At 26.4% G+C, this 20,797-nt stretch overlaps 1 protein-coding gene across 2 annotated transcripts in view; it reads right to left on the bottom strand.

Moving 5' to 3' along the window:
* Window positions 1–20,797, bottom strand: part of LOC122510746 (leucine-rich repeat and calponin homology domain-containing protein) — a 60,458-nt gene extending 39,661 nt beyond the window's left edge. Inside the window, exon 1 of one of the 2 annotated variants that reach the window (XM_043625614.1) lies at window positions 20,335–20,797. In XM_043625614.1, coding sequence (XP_043481549.1) covers window positions 20,335–20,521 — 187 coding nt within the window. In that variant the 5' untranslated portion in view covers window positions 20,522–20,797. The remainder of the gene's footprint in view (window positions 1–20,334) is intronic. The other variant, XM_043625616.1, reaches the window with a different exon arrangement.

Genomic DNA, 20,797 nt, shown 5'->3' with positions numbered 1-20,797 from the left:
GTAAAAAACAAGAGGCAAGCACGGAAAAGTTTTTGGGCGAGCAGACGTCTCTCACTCGCCTCCCACAGAAAAGGTTTTCTGCTTTCTCTCTAAAGAGAGCTCTGATGCCCCACAAGAGAGCTCTGACGCCCCACAGTAGGAAAGCAGCAGTCTCTGTGGGTGAAATGAGCTACCAAAATGGGGCTGTCACTTTACCATAGGTACTGGTCACTCAGCGCCACCACAACAGGTACAGCGACTCGCCCAAGAACTTTTCCGTGAGGAATAAAAATATTTTACAATTTCTTTTCAGTTGAAAAGAAAGAAATAAAAGAAAGAATATTAATAATAGAAAATAGTAAAAAGAACAAAATAAAAATTAAGACCGTATTTTGCATTGTAAATTTACATTCAAGTAATAAATTAAAAAAATAAAAAACTACATACATCTGAATAACATTAAAATCACATTTAATTATAATTTTCATAAGTATTTCCGAGTAATTTGGGGAGTTAATATTTTTTTATTTTAAAGCAACACCCAGTAAAAAATATATTTGATTCAGAGCCTACTAAACTTTTTATTTATTTTAAATAAATTTTATTTGCTTCAAATAAATTTTTTCTCTGGGTGAAGGAGAACAATCAGGAAAATATAAAACATTATTAAATAAAATTTTTCAAAAAACTTTTAATACATATGAACGTTTTAGAACCTCAGAGGCGCTATGAATGTTTTTGTACCACATCGTGCACAACTCCTTTTTTCAAAAAAAAAAAAAAAAAAAAAAAAAAATCACAAGAAATCAAAGAGAAACGTGTCATCTTTACATTTCGAGTAAAAAGAAGTAAAAAAAGAAAAATTGTGCCACGTGGGCTCGTCACTCTCCACTTAATGTAAAAAGCAGATTTCTTCTTCCATAGTGGAATTTTATTTATTCAAAAACATTTTCACCACCTACGTTCCATTTTTATCAAGTGGAACGTCATAGAAAAATAAAATCCGGTGATGTGTGTATAATAAAGTAATATAAATATTACTGTGTAAAAAATTTAAAAAAAGAGTATATTATAAATATTAAAAAGTATTTAAATAAATATACACTCACTAAAAAAAATTAACACTGAAAAAAAATTTATCAAATAAGTTTTTAAAATTTATTAAACAAATTTCTTTTCAGTTCAAATAACCGATTACTTGTCTATTAAGAAAATATTTAATTAAATCAAATAATTTTTAGTTAAATCAAATCAATTCTATTCGAACCAGAAATTTCAAGATTTGAAGCAAACACACTGAGAAAAAATTTTTTTTATCCAAAAATATGTAGCCAACCAAAAAAATACGTTTAAATAAAACATATTTTATAATTGAATCAAACATAATTTTTATTCAATCAAACTTATTATGTACTGAATCAAATTTATTATGTTTAATTCAAAAATAATTTTTGTTTGACTGTATAACAAAGATAATTATATGTTTGATTAAAATATGTTGATTTCTCAGTGTAAAGTTAATTAAGTAAACATTCAATAAAAAAAACATAAAAGAAGAAAAAAGAACATAAGAAAAAAACATTTTTAACATTAAAAAAAAATAAAATCAATATATACAAAAAAAATAAATAGACGTCAATAAATAAATATATGTCAGAAGCCTAGACACAATTTTTCAATCCAAATAATTCTGAGAAATGAAATAAGCCTTGAACGAATAATATAATTTCCATAAATACAAAAGAAAAAAAAAGTCGATTTTACGAGAGTTTACTCATGTGCTTAATATGCTTCAATGAATTACTGATTTCCAAACGATAAGCATCAAAACTTTTTTTTTCTACATCACGAGAACCGTAATTTAATTCCTTCAAAACGGATATGCCTTTGATATGAAAATACACTTGAATTTTTATTACGCCTTCTATATATTTAGATAGAATCGTCTAAATTCATCATTTAACATATTTTCCCAGGAGTTTATTGCTTTTACTGACTTTATGCTATTTTTTCATCACAAGACTGTTCTCTATTTTTTTTTTTTAATTCTTTTTTTGCTAAATTTAAGCGGAAGCTGCGCGAGCTCTGACTTATGATGCAAAACAGAGTTGTTTCGAGACTCTGCTCAAGTTGTACTAACAGTGTACACATACTCCACTCAACATCACTGGGGGCTAATTATAACTACACACAAAAAAAAAACTTCTCTATATACAGATGATACTCGATATTAATACAATGATACTTTTACTGCATTAAAAGCGGAAACCTTCTTTTTTTCTTCCTCCTCTAACCTTTAGTAATTAATTTTCGACCCGTAATAAATGAGACCATTCATTATTGTGCGAACGCTCCGAGCATTGAGAGTGGAAAATTAAACTAAATTTCGATATTAAACAAAATTAAAACTCTGAATATAATTTAGTAAAAAAGGAAACATAACTTTTAAGTTTTTACTTTTAAAAAAATCTATTTTCGACTTATTAGTAAAATTTCATCTCAATTCATTTATTTTCTTATGAAAAAACTTTGTAGGTAGAGGAAAAAAAATTAAATGTGAAATCACGTAAAGGTTATACATGCCCTTAAATACAAAAGAGTGAAGAATGATTTAAATAGATTATATTCTCTTTTTTATGGGCTGTCATTATTATATACGAAAAGGATAAAAGTTCACAGACGACAATAGACGCTTTTTATATATTGAGATCGAACCCCAGAAAAAAAGAGTCGCGAAACGTGAAAGTAATTTCACTTTTTAGTATTTTCCAATAATTCTCATGCTTCGATTCGGGACGGCTGCCAAGCCTCTCGACAAAAGAAATTCTTGCTCGCATTTGAAAAGCACTTTAACTCAATGAGTTCAATGCGGATTTCTTATCGTAATTAATTGCTAAATTTTTTAATATATAATATATTTCAATTTATTTTATTGCAAAAATATTTGTGGATTTTACTGTTACTGCTTCGTTAGAATTGCTCGCAACTAATATTTTTATTTTCGAGAAATTCGATTAAAATTGTATTAAAATTTAAAAATAATTGAAATTCTGCAATGAGTTTTATTATTTGTGAAAATAATTGAATCCCTAAGAAGAATTTTATTGCTATTGAACAATATTTAATTTTTGCGAAGAATATTATTACTCTTGAAAATAATTGAATTTTTGCAATAATTTGTAACTTTTACAAAATTGCATTTTTTGTGTTTTTAACTAAACATCTTCTATAAATCCATTATTTTTAGTAATTTTTAAAAAAGTTCTTTAAGAATTTTCAAATTCATTTGTTTAGAATTCAATTTTACAAAATTTCAATTATTCGTAAATTCTTCAATTAAATATATATTATATATTAGAAAATAAAAACTTAAAATAATATATAAAACAAATTCAACTAAACTCTTTGAAAATTCAATTATTTTTAAAAATTCACGCTACATTGCTTTAATATTCAATTATTATCTAAAATTTTAACTGAAATTCATTTTTAAATCAATTATTTTTATTAGAAAATTCTACAAGAATTCCATTATTTAAATACAAAAGTAAATGATTTATTGAATAATTGAATGTTTCTCAAAATTGAAATTCTCATAAAGAATTTTATCAACAAATTTTTAAATAATTGAATTCTTTTGTCGAATTTTAATAAAATTTGTAAGAATAATTACATTTTTCGAGGAATTCGATTAAAATAGTATTAAAAATAATTGAAATTCTCCAATGAGTTTTATTGTTTATGAAAATAATTGAGCTCCTAAAAAGAATTTTATTATATACGGAAATAATTGAATGTCTGTAAAAATGTTATTATTTATGAAAATAATTGAATTATTGCAAAGAAATTTATAAAAAATTTGTAAATAATTGAATGTCTGTGGAATTTTTATTCTTTTATGAAAATAATTAAAGGTTTGCGTAGAATTTTATTAATTTTTTTTTAATAATTGAATTAGTAAAAACTTAAAATAATTTCAAAAAAAAATTCAATTAAACTTTTTCAAAAGAATTAATTCTACAGAATTGTTTGTTAACAATATGAAAAATTCAGAATTTCAATGATTTTAATCTGAAACCTTTTCTGAAATTCAATTATATTTAAAAATTTACGCTCTAATGCTTTTAAAACTCAATTATAATCTAAAATTTTAACTGAAATCGATTTTTAAATCAATGTTTATGAGAGAAAATTCTACTAGAATTCAATGATTTAAATACAAAAATAACAATTTATTGAATAATTGAATGTTTCTTAAAATTGAATTCTCATAAAGAATTTTATCTATATAAATTTTTAAATAACTAAATTCTTTTGACGAATTTTAATAAAAATTTTAAGAATAATTACATTTTTCAAGGAATTCGATTAAAATTGTATTAAAAATAATTGAAATTCTGCAATGAGTTTTATTATTTATGAAAATAATTGAATTCTTAAAAATAATTTTATTATTTACGAAAATAATTGAATCGCCGTAAAAATTTTTAATTAATGAAATTTCTGCGAAATTTTTATTATTTTTTGAAAATAATTAAAAGTTTTGTGTAGAATTTTATTAAATTTATTTTTTAAATAATTGAATTCCTTTGGAAATTTTTATTAGAATAGCAGATACCTATTAAAAATTATTGAATTGAGGAAAATTTTTAGAAAATAATTAAAATTTTGCCAAATATTTTATTAAAATTTTTGAAAATAATTGAATTTTGGAGAAGAATTTAATTATTTCTAAAGATAATTGAAATTTTGACGAAAATTTAAAAAAAATTTGAACATCATTGAATTTTTGCGAAGAATTTGATTACTTTTGAAAATAATTGAATTTCTGCAATCATTTGTAATTTCTCTAAAATTTTCCAAATTATATCGTACAATTTACGAACTTTTCATCTTTTTATTGAATCGAATTGCGGACCTTTTTTCAAAAAAAGGACTTTTACGGGATTTACGGACCTATATAGTTCGAGCCCTGTATTGTATAAAAAAAATTGTATAAAAAGCTACTTAATGTTAAAAGAAAAATTAACAAAAATCATTAGCAAAACTATTTCGCGCAGATAAATGTGTGCGAGAAGATAAAGAACCGCTATACAAGTTTTGTTATGAATCAGTGATAATCGCTTAAATTTACACCTGTATAATTGAAGTATATGTTCGTTTAGATTATGCAATGCAATAATTTACTATCCTTAAAGCAAAATACACTGCTTTCATTAAATACTTTGCACCATAAGTAATTTAATTAGCCCATGAATTATTGAAAATGATTATTAAATAATAACACAAAAATGACTAATTAATAAATTATATACATATGTAGTATTTTAAATTATTACTATTATTATTATTACTAATATTATTATTATTAACGTTATTAATTCTCTTGATATCTTTAGAAAAATTATGAGTTACAGAATACGGTTATTTTGCTTTGATAATATTTTATAAACTTTAGCAGAAAGAAAATATTTAATTTGTTATTATTGCCCTATATTTTTAAATTTATCTCAGAGATTAAATTTATTTTTATTACCTAATTAAAATCCAAATTCCTGCTGTAAAAAAATACAATCTCTTTTTCGTGTTCATAAAAAAGTAAATGTGCGATACACATATTTATTAATGTGTCTATCAGCGGAGTTATTAATCACGCAGTTTCGCCTTGAGCACGTGTTACCAACCTCCCATCACATATTGCGAATATATTGAAATTGACAACATTAAACATTTGGCACGACTCAACCATTCTAACAATTTTCATTCACACAACAACGAACATTGCATCCTAATTAGTCGACTGCGAAAATAAAAATGTTAACGACACTTTCAAGAGGTCCTCCACCTACATTAATATATTTTACGAAGAATTGCAAAATTGTAAATAATAATATTTACGTAGCAAATGAATAGGAAATATATTTTATATAACTTTCTTTACAAATACCCTTTCGAAATGCATCTAATTAAAATTTGTCATTTCAGCAATTTCCTTTTTTAATTTTTAACATCTTTTATTCAATTTTTTAATTGCAGTTGACAATTTTTGGGATTATTTATGTTAAAGAAATATTTGGTTCAGTTGAACAAAATTATGGAGAATAAAAATTATTAATGAATAAAATTTGTATTGTTTGTAATTTTTGTGATTCAACTGAATTCTATGTCAAATGTTACGTACGTCAAATGAATTTTATGTCAAATATTATGTACGTCAACTGAATTTTATGTCAGATGTTATGTACGTCAAATGAATTTTATGTCAAATGAAATTTAAATCAAATGACTTTATGTCGCTTAACTATTATACCAAATAATATTTTAGGAACATTCATGCATCCCTAATTAATGATTACAATAATTTATTATCAAATAAGATCTCGGGAATATGCATCCCTAATTAATTATTATAATCATTAATACTTATAATAATTTATTAGTAATGCATACAATCATTAATGATAATAATAATTTATCATGGATGCAAAAGTTACTAATAAACAACAGAAAATAAGCGAAGCGCGAATTCTCCAGAAACCTCGCCGTCCGATAATCAAATTTTGATATTCTGTATATATAAATATCACCAAACACGAGTCCAACTTTGACATGCCAAACAATATCGATGCAAAAAGATCCCCGCATGTCTGCTTTATTTTTCCTCATGTCTCGAAATCCGCAGTTGTCGATGCAGGAGTCAAGTTGACGTTATATGTGCGAATTCACATCGCGAGGGGAGTGTAATGTATTTTTACTATGTGTATATACAAGTCAAAATGTACAATAGTATTCGTGTATAAATGAACACAGGGATTTCCCATGTCGAGCGAAGAAGAATATTATCCATGTGTTCGGGGCGTTCAATGCTAAAGATAGAGACATTGCAGCTGAATACATGTATAAGATCAGGGGTGCCAACAGGTCGATATACTCCATAACACGTTATATTCTCTGTGTGTGCGTGAATTATTACCATGGCGTCGCAGCAGCAATGTTCGCGAAAACTCTTATCATTTGATTCGTTTGACGTGCGAGGACACAACTTCTCAAACATCCCCTTAGAAATGCGGGCGGGTTGACAAGATGTTTCAAGTGCGCCTCTCCTCTCCCCGAGTTTCGGAACCATTTTAGGTGTACGAGAGCCTGGGGCGTATTTCAAATGCGCTAATAAATATACCCCTCACTATGCACCGAGATATTCATCCTTTATGAGATGTGTAACCCAAATCGTGGATATTAACTAATTTGCGAATGTAAATTGCTTCTTTGATTTTTGATGTGATTTCATTATGAAATCATAATCCTGATGATAATTGGATCAAAAAGCATTTGCTTCTTGATTTTGACTTTAGTTATTCTATTTTTCCACTTCTCTTTTTAGCGCGAACTTATTTGCTGAGATGGATATGAATTGAATTCTATTTCGGTTTCATCTTATTGTTTGAATATTGCCTTTCATGCGCTAACAATGAATCCAGATGCTGAACGGATAAAAACATTTTATTCTCTTTTGTATCTTTGCAAAGTGAGATACTTATTTCTTTTTGCCAGTACTAAAAGCTACTTGAAAACTCCGTTTACTGTAATATGCTTCCGAGATCTCATCTCTATCCTTCTTTTTAAAGGAGAGACTAATGCACGATTTATCATTAACTCGAAATTGTTATTTGCTGCACCTTCTATTACCGTTTTTGATTTATACACTGCTAAAAATCTGACTTTGCTTTTTGCTTTACACCAAAATTTAGGTCTTTTTATAATCAAACCAATGAAATGAAAGCATTAACACTTTTTGGGATTGAAACAACATCATTTCAATCTTTTCAGGGATAAAGTTAAAGTCCGATTTTTAACAGCATATTTACAAAAAGTGGTAATGATTTTCGAAAGAGTTAGTTGAAATAACCCTAAATATTCTGGATTAAAAGTTCTAACCAAAAATTAACTATATCATCAATTGATGATATTTAACAGATTTTTTTTCGAAGAAAGAAAATATTTTTCCAACCGTAGAAATAAAAGGAATGTCACAAATTACGCAATTTAGGTAATACAAGAACACTCGAACGGAAATGAGTTTAACTTTAAGATTGCAAGAAGTTTTAGTATATAACAGCTTGTTCTGCTTTGACCTACTTCAAATTTTCTATCACCTCTCTAGCTTAAAATTTAGTTTGCTTTAAATTGCGAGACTGAATTTTCGCGTGATTTCTGATTGCCGAGTAAAATTAGAAAAGGGAGCAAGGCACTAATTTTGACAAACATTCGGTTTGAAATTATGACACAAATTGGGTATTTTGTGTAACATCGTGGCAAATCATTAAAATCACTAAATATAATCTTTTAAACTTTTCCAAAATGATTCGAAATTCATTTTTAAAACAGAAAGTTTCAAAGTTAAATAAGAGAATAAAATAATTTTCAATCGAGAATACTACTCTCAAATTTACTAATTCTCGATCAGATTTAAAAGATTAAGATGATTCTTTTCACTGTCTGCTATACCACACCATCCAAAGTTAAGAATAGAAAAAATCTAATTTTAAAAACACATAAAATCATGACTCTGTAAATCCGTCTCTCAAGTTTATAGAGTTGAAATTCAGAAAAAATAAGTATCTGACTCGGATAAATTTGCCCTGCCAAGAATGGTATGTCGAAACACATTGTTACACATAATATACTCACAGCTAAACTGATTGCATCGAACGAGAGCACATAGTGAATGGGTGGTTATAACATATATCTATATACACAAACTGAATAAAATGCTTCACTAATCCGCAAAAATTATACATATACCTATTCCAATTTTGAATCGAGAAAAATTTACATAATAATGTACAAAAGAACGAAGGGATAAGTTTCTATAAAATAACCCAATAATCAGTTGATGAAATCTTCATAATTCTTTGTACAAAAATTCTACTAAAGCTCCCCGTAAGAAAACGAAAAAACCCAATTGTTTTCGTTTTTAAAAACCTTACAAACAAAGAACAAACATAAAATTCAAAATTATAAGAAAATCGAGGACCAAAAACTAATGTTTCCTTTGGGGTCCTTTTGAGCTGACAACTTGAATTTATTTTCAATATAAGTTTCACAAGAAGTATATTTCTAGTGAAACATATTTGTGGTGCAAGTAAAGGAGAAGAAATAAAAAGCTGATTCACTTTGAGACCAAGTAGTGGATGTTTAAACATGACTGGATAATTGTCATGTCAGTATAATCAATCTAACGATGCAGTCACACCCAACTGATTCAGGAAGGAAATGCTGCCGATTCGCTCCGCCAAACCTGCCTACAGCTGTCACAAACTAGGAGAGAGATAAAAACAGAGAATATACGCAAATATTCGCATATAGCTTTTCAAAGCAAAGTATTATTAATCTTCTCGAAAGCGAAAAAAATGGAGAGAGAAAGATAACATTTGGCATTTCCATAAGAGCTCAGATACGTCTAGTCATACAATTGTGTGTTCAATTATCACTCTTTCACATTTTCCAATTCAAAAAGTATCACCGTATACCAGAAAACGGATTATAATAAAATTTATTATGAATAACTTTTTATTAAATATAATTTCATTCCAAAAAACTAACTATTAATCATTTCGATTTCCTAGATCTATTCGATTTTTATATTCTCTATTATTATCACACTTCGTAGAATTTTAAGGGATTTTGAATTGAAAGGGATTTTCATCAGAAATTCCGACTTCTCTTTTTTTTGTGATTTTTAATGACTGAAATTGAATGGCGAAAAAATGTGCGGTGAGGTCGTAAATATAAAGCCATAACAAAAAGTCAACTTAACAACCATTCACTTCCTCTTACGCAGCATATAATAATTCTCGGTCAATAACGCCAAAGAGTTTCGCCACCCATAGTGTATATATGTGTGTGTGTGATGGGATTTAAAATTAGTGTTTGCAGCTCGACACTGACAAACACAAGAATTTAAGTTATAACGTGTCCGCATTTTGAGATTTTCATATACGATGTCTGGCGATTTTCTGGCATCCCCAGCAAATTTCTTTGCCAACTGAATTTCTTATATAGTTTGCGTTTTCTCATCGTATGTATTTACTGATGTTATGTAAAGAGAACAAGAGAGCACTTAGCAAAAGCCTGTTCTCTCCTCTTGTGTGTGTGTGTATGTAGTGCCTCCACCCTCCTCCGCCCACAACTCTCCTGTTACTGATTTCTTTCATTCCTCTACTACTACTACTTGGCCCAAGAATCTCTTAAGTTCTAGTCTTTGCCTTATCCGTCAAACGCACGTGTATCGCGCGCGCATTGATAAAAAAGAAAAGAGAAGAGAATGCTACGCTTTCTTCTACTCACTATCGTGCACGATCACATGCACAAGTAGTTCATTGATTCGCAACTATTCTCTAAATGATTTAAATGAAATCATTTCGAGAAAAAAATTTGCTAAAATTACCCACATACATTCAGAGACGTAAAGAAAAAAATGAAAACTCTTATTAATAGTCCCTGTGAAAATGTGACGACGTTCCTCCCTAGATGATCATACTGACCTATGGGGCTCCTTAACCGAGTTAAGTCCCCTTCAAAAAGTCTTCACAAGACAAAAAGGGTGAGCGTTCGCGTTTGAACTCCAGATTATTGGAAAAAGGGGAGAAAAGACTTTGACATTTTCTGAAGAATACTGTTGGCACGATACTTTCACTCCAAGTCACCTTTAATGCAGATACTTCCTTTATAACAATATATTTCCCAGTAGGAGTCTCCTATTCCGTTCTTAAAAATCTTTATTAGGCTCTCAATCTAATTTACAGGGCTCGGATAGTCTTTAAGACTCAAAAAAAAGTCGCTTTAGTCGCATAAATTCACAACAAAAGTCAGTCACGAAAAGTCGCATAAAATTTCAGAAAAAGTCGGAAAAAAGTCGCATGAAATTTTAGAAAAAACGCCATAAAGGAAACACGAAAATGTCAAAATTGTAAAAAAAAATCACATTTCTCGACAACACATACTTTAATATCAAACAATCCGGAATAATATTTAATAAAATTTAATAAAATTCATAGCAAAATTTTAATTTGGTATTTTTAACATTTTTTTAAAAAATCTGTTCAAAATTTCAATTATTTTTACAAATAATAAAATTCTTCTCTAAAATTCAATTATTTGCAAAGAATTTTAATAAAATTCTTGTCAAAATTTCAATTATCTTTATAAATAATAAAATTCATCCTAGAAATTCAATTATTTTCAAAAGTAATAAAATTCTTCGCAGAAATTCAATTATTTCCAAATTTCTTTTTAAATTTCTCTTCAAAATTATCATTATCTTGATAAATAATAAAATTCATCATGAAAATTTAATTATTTTCAAAAGTTCTGATAAAATTGTTTGCAAAATTTAATTATCTTCAAAAGTAAGAAAATTCTTCGCAGAAATTCAATTATTTTCAAATTTTTTTTTAAATTCTCCTCACAATTTCAATTATTTTTAAAAATATCAAAATTCTTCTTCAAAATTCATTTACTTTTAAACATTTTTAAAAAAATCTGTTCAAAATTTCAATTATATTTATAAATAATAAAATTCTTCTCTGAAATTTAATTATTTGTAAAAATCTTAATAAAATTCTTGTAAAAATTTCAATTATCTTTATAAATAATAAAATTCATCCCATAAATACAATTATTTTCAATTTTTTTTTAATTTCTCGTCAAAATTTTATATAAATAATAAAATTCATCATGGAAATTTAATTATTTTCAAAATTTCTGATCAAATTCTTTTGCCAAATTCAATTATCTTCAAAAGTAAGAAAATTCTTCGCAGAAATTCAATTATTTTCAAAATTTTTTTTTTAAATTCTTCTCAAAATTTCAATTATTTTTAAAAATATCAAAATTCTTCTTCAAAATTCAATTACTTACTAATGTTTCATAAATTTATTCTCAATAATTCATTTATTTTCATAAACAATAATTAAAAAAAATTTTTATTTATAAAGTCTTATAATATAAAATAATGATTTTATCACACGGTCATCTTTAATTATTATTATAAAACATGAAGACATCGATTGCTCCGAGTCGAAGACTTGGAATGATCGATTTCTTAATGTTTTATAACAATCCTTATTAATAAAATCAGACTTTTGTCTGTACATTGCATAGAATTCAAAATTTCTATTATATTCCTTATTTTTACACTCTAAGGAATGCGAAAATACTATTAAGAGAATTATGTGTGTATGTGTGTATGTGTATATGTGTGTATGTGTGTATGTGTGTATGTGTGTATGTATGTCCGCAAATTTTCGACCGCGTATCACGGAAAAACGGTTCGATCGTTTGAAGTGAAACTTGGCAGTCTTTTAGGCATTAGCCTAACTTAAAATCCTAGCGATAGTAGATTAAAAAATATTAATATGGACGAAAGTTATGCCATTTTTTCAAAAATTCGAAAATTCGAAATTTTTAGTTTTTTCATATACTTTAGTGAATTGTACTTAAACTTGGTACAGGGTTAATTTTAGTGTTTCTTATTAAGATTTAATCGTCAGAATAATAAAATTTTGAATAACAAATAAAAAGTGTTAGATTTAAATATTGAAAAATTAAAAAATTAAAAGTTTAAAAATTGAAATTTTTTTGTAATTAATTTTTATACGGTTGTATTTCTTAGGTCAACAATAAAAATTTGTTGTTGAAATCATAAGTTTACTTTCTTAAAAAAATTCTATTAGGTCAGAATATTAACAATATCCATATAATTAATATGAGACTTTTGTCAGTATATTGCACAGAATTCAAAATTGCTATTATATTATATTAATTAATGATCAAAAAATGAAAAACTCAAATTTCATTCTGATGACTAAATTGTAATAAAAAATACTAAAATTAACCCTGTATCAAATTTAAGTAAAATTGATGACAATAATTATTTCAAAAGATTAATTTTGAATTTTAAAAATTTTGATAATATATAGCACTAGCTGTCGTACCCGTCTTCGACGGGTTTTAGTTTCTACCAATACATTTAACAATGTTTCTACCAATCTGGAAAATCAAAAATACCCGAGAATTTAATTTCACCGGAAAATTAATAATTAGTAACCATTAGCTATTTCGGTAGTATAATTATACTATTTGAATAGTCTCCACCCTTTAGCAAAAAATCAAAAATTATCAAAAATTCGAGAAACCGAATTTCTTAAAATTTAACATTTTTTTCTTCTCTTTTATATCATTAAGCTTCATTATTTTTGTACTCTTCAAAAATACTTTACTTATATTTAATAGTCTCCACCCTTTGGTAAAAAATCTAAAATTATGGAAAATTAGCAAAAATTCAAAAAAATGAATTTCTTAAAATTCAACATTTTTCCTTCTTTTTATGGCATTTAGCTTTATTATTTTTGTGCTCTTAAAAAATACTTTACTTATTCAATAGTCTCCACCCTTCGGTAAAAAATCTAAAATTATGGAAAATTAGCAAAAATTCAAAAAACCGAATTTCTTAAAATTTAACATTTTTTCTTCTTTTTTATGGCATTTAGCTTAATTATTTTGGTTTAATGTAGCAAATTTCTTACTTTACATACTGATCTTTAAATAAAAAACTTTAATAACTTTTCCTGAAAAGCTTGCTTAAAGATTAAAAATCACTATTTTCTTAGAAAAAAGTTGATCTAAAAAAACGAAAAAAAATTTCAAAATACGTCTTTTTTAAAAATTTTATTGTAGAAATGGGTTTTATTTATCTGAAAAAGTTAGCTAATGATAGTTTTGCATTTATTTTACAAAAGATAAAAAATTTGCATTTTTTTGATTTTTCGAATTTTTTGGAAAAATGTCATAACTTTCGTTCAAGTTAATATTTTTTAATCGGATAAGGCTATGATTGTAAGTTACGTTAATACCTAATACACGGAGAGAGAATATATATTAAATTTTGTAAAAATATTTTCAAATTGGGGAAAAAGTGCGACAAAGCGAAATTTTGATATAAAAAAATACTAAACTTTAAAAAAACTTATATGAAATTTAGTAAAGTTATATTAGAATTTAATTAATATTCTTGATATTTGATATAATTATACTAAATTTCACATAAGTTTTTTTAAAGTTTAGTATTTTTTGATATCAAAATTTCGCTTTGTCGCACTTTTTCCCCAATTTGAAAATATTTTTACAAAATTTAATATATATTCTCTCTCCGTGTAGTAATATAATATCTTATTTAAAAGTTTTTATTTCGATTTAATAAAAATTTATTTCGTTTAAATAATTTTATTTAGTTCATTCAAATAAATCTTAATTGGATTAATTAAATAAATACTTGACTCTAATAAATGAATTTATTTAACACAAATAATTTCTAAATTTTATATTTTTTTATGGATTGCTTCTAAACTTTCTATAGTTGAGTATTACATGTTATTTATTAACATTTTAGCATAATTTTGCAAAAAATAATACTTTGTAACTAAAATGGAAATATAAAAATATTTTTAAAAAATCGAAAATTTCTAAATTTTACATTTTTCAATGGATAGCTTTTAAACTTTATATAATTGAATATTACATATTATTTAGTCACATTTTAGCATAATTTTTCAAAAATACTTTCTTATAACGAAGATGTAAGTATAAAAATGTTTTGAATATCAAAAAATTGAAAAAATTATCTTGATACCAATTGCTATGAAGCTTAATTCAATAGTATTTGTGGGCTCTCTGATTTAACTTTTAGAGATATCTTGATCAATGTAAAGACAAAAGTTAAACACGGTGTTTATTTTGGTTTAAAACATTTTCCGGCTTTGTCCAAATTTTTCCTGGTTTATTCGACGGGTGTTTTTTAATAATACATTTAACAGGGTGTCTACCAACCAGAAAAGACGTAAAATATTAGGGAATTTAATGTAACCGAGAAAAACTGGATCTACTTGCTATACAATTAGTTCGAATTAGACTGTACTATAACTCAAAAAACTGGAGGAAATTTTAGATTGATTTTAATACATTATATTGATTGAAGTACTACAAATTGAGAAATATTGTTTTCTGCATTTGAATTAGTTAAAAATAACTAATTTGATAATAAAAAGTCGGTCACTGTTTCAAATTGTATTATTTTCCTAATGAAATAGACAATAGTAACTAATTATTATTTTTTCCCTGTCAAATCAAATTCCCGGCTATTTTCCGGTTTTCTAGGTTGGTAGATACACTGTTAAGTGCATTATCAGAAACTACAACCCGTCGAAGACGGGTACGACAGCTAGTTTTTTATAAGTTGTTTAATTTCAAAAAGTTTTGAATTCGAATCTTTTGAAGAATTTTAATTCCTATGGGAAAATAATAATTAAATATTTATTTAAAAAAGAAATTATTGATATTATCGAAAATTTGAAAGAAATTTGTAAATAAATGTAACAGAACATTTTTTGACTAAAACTTTTTCCTTTAATTTTCTAAAAAAATTTTAAATTTCAGTCGCATTTTACTAAAAAAAAAATCTCGAAATACAAAAAAGTCACAAAAAAGCCCTGAATTTAAACAAATTTTTTTCGTTGCTTAATGCTGTGTTCGACAGAATTCAACTTCGGTCAAATGCTTTAGAGTATTTCAAGAGAAACGCTTTAGAGCATTTGAAGATTCTTCAAAGCACACTCTGTTAAAAATTGGACTCCAACTTTACACCAAAAAGATAGAATCGATGTTGTTTAAATCCCGCAAAGTGATGTGAATGCTTGCATTTCATTGATTTAAACATTTTAGTCAATCCAACCAAATGATAGTATTCACACTTTCTGATATTGAAACAATATAATTTTCAATCTTTAGGTGCAAAGTTGGTGTCCGATTTTTAACAGTGCATTTGGAGAAAAATACTCTACAGCATATGCAAAGAAGAAAGAAAAAAGAACAATAGGAAGAAGAATAACAAGAAGTAAGAAGAAACACAAAAATTTACAGAATCAAATACTTGAAAATCAGAATATCCTCTTTCCACAATGAAGATACATATAATCAGATTCCAAGAATCATCAACTAGAGATTATTCTATAGTTACATCCGGAGTCTAGTTATTCTCCAATTATAACTGATAATATTGCAAGTTGATCTGTAACAAGAAAAGCATGGAAATTCCACTCTGTTACGTGCTCATAGACTCGATTACTTTACCAGGCATGACATATCGTATCGTATTAAGTGGATTCGTTTGATAAACCGCTATTGCAGAGGACGTTAAGTTAATCAGTACTGACGACAGTGACCGAGTTTCCATTGGCTGATAAATTCTCTGCATATAAAGCTACGCGAGAAAAAAGGAGATTAGGGTTAAATGAAATTTACCGGGGTTACATTTTTTTCACTGAGAGAGAGAGAGAAAACTTTCCTCTTTTTGCAGTCAAATTGTTTCCTAAATTCTTCGAACGTTCAATTGAATTATGTTTGCTGTTTAAATGTGACGCGATCTGAGAAAGAATGTCTTAACGTCGAAAACTATTATTCGGGGTTTTTATAGATGAAAATGCCACTAATTTCACTTCGATTATTCACCTAGGGGAATAATAGCGTCGAATAGTTAGCGTCGACGCCAACTTCAGGAACTTTATTTTTTATTTAGAAACTTTTTTTTATCGTCTGTACTGTAGCATCAAAAATTATTATTCAGGGGTTTTAGAGATGAAAATCATTAATTTCACTTCTCTTTTTCCCTAGGGGGTTAAAAATAAATTCAAAGCACTTTTTCAACCCAAAAAAAAATTTAAAAATTTTTTTTATTCTTTCAATTTTAGATCGACGATTCGAAAGAAAACGAACTATAGTCTAAAACAAATATCCAATATCCGTGTGATTAAATTAAATTAAATTTCAATAATAATGAAAGTATAATGCGAAATTCATTATAATTCCTCAAGATTAATGCTAAATATGGAATAATTTCAGAAGTGTGCTCAGAACGGAAAATCATTTGCACCTGATCGTTAAGCGTGAGAAATATACTTCAAGTATATTAATTACATACAATTAAGGAAGAAGATGCTTACACTTATCTATCAACACTCCATTGCCCGACTTAATAGATTTATTGTTTTAACGGTAAAAATAAACAACCTGTCTTCAGTATAATGAAACAAAAAAAAATATATAGACAAATTACACTCTATTTCAAAATAAAATATTACTGAATTTTAATTATCATATTATGTGGAACGGAACATAATTTTTTTCTGTTCTCAAAGTTTTAAAGTTCAAATGAAATTAAATTATATATTTTCATTTAAATATTAATATTATTAATTATTTTATTTATTATAAATTATTCACCAAAAATCAATGTCAGAAATTAAACATTTTGAATCTATAAATTATTTTTGAATACGTGACCCAATATTTTAATAATAAAATTCGAACTTGAAAAACAATAAAAATTCCTTCATTTAAACATTAAAAAATACGGAAGCAATTTAGGTATTAATGTTCCGAATTTACGACCAATTTACATTGTTTTGTAAATTGTTAATAAATATTGTTGAAATAACAGTATTTTATTAATATTCTCTGGCAAACGTACCATTTTTATCGAATAATCGAATGTTAAACAAAGCTATCGGAGTTGTATGAATAAAAACACAGGATGTGTTTCAGATAACAAAACTTGACTGTGAACTACAATATATGAATAGCTGACCATTCTAGGAAAATTATTTTCTAAACAATTAAAATGCAAATGTGTATTAATTTTGCAATGGGAATTTAACTGTACAAGTTAAATTTTTATTTTCTAGTGTAAACATTCATAAACGTTTTCAATTCCAATATTTTTAATTTTTAAAAAACTTTTCTCAAAGTTTATATTTCTAAAATTAGAAATAAATGCAATAGGATGACAAATTATTGACGTAAAGCACACCATTGCTTTTATCTCTCAAACGCCATATATGCATTTTTTGTCAATATTTACAAAACCCTGGATAAGATTTGCTTTTTATAGAATAAAATGATGGTAGTATAAATATAAATTCATAAATTGAAAAAAAGTTTTAATAATTAAAAGAAATCTTAATAATTAATAAACAGCCTTAATAATTAAAAATGCGAAATTTACACCCAGAGAAAAATTTCATTTAATATAATTTATTTGAGTTAAATAAATGTATATTTGTCTCAGATTATAGTAAATTATTTATGTTTCTATACATTTTTGGAAATAAAATTGTTTTGAAAAATTTTATTTGGTATTAAAATTTTCAAAAATGCAAAACTAAACTAATTCGAGAAATTCAAATGAAATTATACTGAAAATAATTAAAGTTCAAGAAATTTTATTACAATTTTCCCATTAACTGAATTACTCAGAAGAATTTCATAAGAATTTTTTTTAAATATTAAATTCCTTCGAATTATATTAAAATTTGTGAGAATAATTGAACAACTCCGAGGAATTTTATTAAAATCTGTAAAAATAATTGAATTTTTTCTCCATTAAAATTTTATTGGAAATAATTGAATTCCTGCGAAAAATTTTATTATTTATTAAAAAGAATTGAATTCTCGCGAAAAATTGCATTAAAAGTTTTGAAAAAAGGAAATTAGAATTATTATTTCTAGTTAACAAGTGAATTTTTTCAATTTTGAATCTGAAATTATTAAAAAACTGAAGTTTATATTTAAGAGAATAAAGAAATTTGTAATTTAAATAATAATAATAAATAAAATACAAATTATAAGTAACAAAATTATCATCATTTCATTTGAACATTCGAAACTTCAGAAACATTTTTTTTCTGAGTGTAAAATCGGAAATTTTAATGGGAAATGCAATGCTTTTTTTCAAGTTATTTCTCCATAAACATTTAATTCCAATAATTATCTTTACTGCAATTTAAAAACCTTTTTTTTTTTGGCAAATAACTGACAAAAATGTTGTAATAAAGGAAAATACTACCTTCACAAGGAAGCAAAATGCGGTTTTTCTTTTCCCTTCACTAAAGAAAAATGTTATGAATTTCAACGTCGCAGTTTTAATGTAACTTTCACATGAGTTTGTGGTCACATTTTACGACTTTTTTTTGCAAGGTGCATTTGGCATACAGTGGGCTATACCCGAAACTTCAGAATAAAGAGCCTTTATTTTCGCTTGGAAGTTATGATTGCAAAAAAAACATTCTTTTTTTTATGACCCCCCTGAGGCTCTCAACGTTCATATAAACAAAAAAATATATATATTCATAATTTTAAATGAAATTTACTTTCATACACTATTTTTGCAACTAAAAATTTGAAAATAAAAACTATCCAAAAAGAAATACTTAAAAAGGTAATAAATACCGAAATAGTAAAAAAAATTAGAAGAAGTAAAAGAAAACTATAAAAAGTAAAAAAAATAAAAATATAAGTAAAAAAATATTAAAGTACTCATAAACTTCTATTTTCGTTTCCCCTTTTTTCTTAAGTACTCTAACAATAGCTTCTAATCGCAAATGCTTTTAAATGAAAGATACAAGCAATTGTTTGTTTGAAAAAAAGAATAAAAATTTCTTATCAAGTAAAATGATTAAATACGCCTGAAGTTGGAAAATTCATAGAGAACAATTCGAGTAGAATTGAATAGAATCGTTTAACGTAATTCAGAGATTATTGAACAATCGGAATACTTTTAGTGTTTAATATTGTTCGATTCTCAAAACGAGAAAAAAAAATTAACAGAATAAATTACAATACTCCGATTGTTTATAAAATTGCAGTACTATTGCAAAGATTGCCCTTCCGACAATATTTCCGAAATGACAAATTTTTTTGACGAAATGTCAATACTGCTATACGATTCTAATTATCATTTTGAGTTGAGTATTTAATAAAATGAAAAGAGTACTTGAATGTAATGAATAACATAAAAAAAGAAACTTAATGACAGTTTATCACATATCTTGTTACAAAACAAATTAAATAACATTGTTTACAAACTTTCGGGTAGATTTTTTCTTCCGGTGTTTGTAAGAGTACTCATATTATATTTTAACTTCACATGAAAAGAAGATTGACATTTATGTTTTAGAAGTTGAAACAATGAAACACAAGAGAATAAGAGACAAAAGAAAGTAAGTATTTTCCCTTTCCTCCTATTGCTAAAGTTGTTAAAATGATAATGAGTTCCTTCATTTGACTCTATATGGGCGTGTTAACGTCTTTGTATATTAAACAGTTTGAAACAACTCGCGGCATATAGTAGCGCAGCACACAGGTAAGAAAAAAAGTCAAATCTCTGATCCAGCCGATAAGAATAGGGATAAAAAAGACCTTGAATCGAAAAAAGAGGTATATATAATAAAAAAAGAATAAACTCACCTGCGATGACGGTGTCTTGGAGGTCATATTTGGAAGCGCCGGTTTTGCCAATTTTCGGAAAATCCTTTAGCTTGCGACCGCTTAATTTTAATTCACCACTGAGATGTGCTTCCTCCAGGATTCTCTCCAAACTCCTGGTTAGTTGTTTTTGAATGTGGCAACTCATATTTGTCGTGACCATCGCCATATTACATTTTTCAAGCACCAAAAAGAAGAGACACGCGAGACCGCGAAAACTTTTTACCACCCCAACAGCTCTCTTTTTACGGACGAAGAACCCTCATTTTGCGATAAAAGCGCCAGCGCACTATACTGTCTTTTGCATCATGACTGATGCTACTTGCACGACTCTCACAAAATGATGTATATACACATACACAATACAAAAAAAACTATACTATATTGCCATACTAGTACTCACCAGTACTGTAGTCAACTGTGCACTGTTGTGTTGTGGTGCGAC

The sequence above is a fragment of the Leptopilina heterotoma genome, unplaced genomic scaffold (genome assembly GCF_015476425.1).
Source record: "Leptopilina heterotoma isolate Lh14 unplaced genomic scaffold, ASM1547642v1 Lhet_73, whole genome shotgun sequence".
In the NCBI taxonomy this organism is placed as follows: domain Eukaryota; kingdom Metazoa; phylum Arthropoda; class Insecta; order Hymenoptera; family Figitidae; genus Leptopilina; species Leptopilina heterotoma.
Note: the sequence above shows the minus strand (reverse complement) of the source record. Positions and strands in the feature narration are given on the sequence as shown.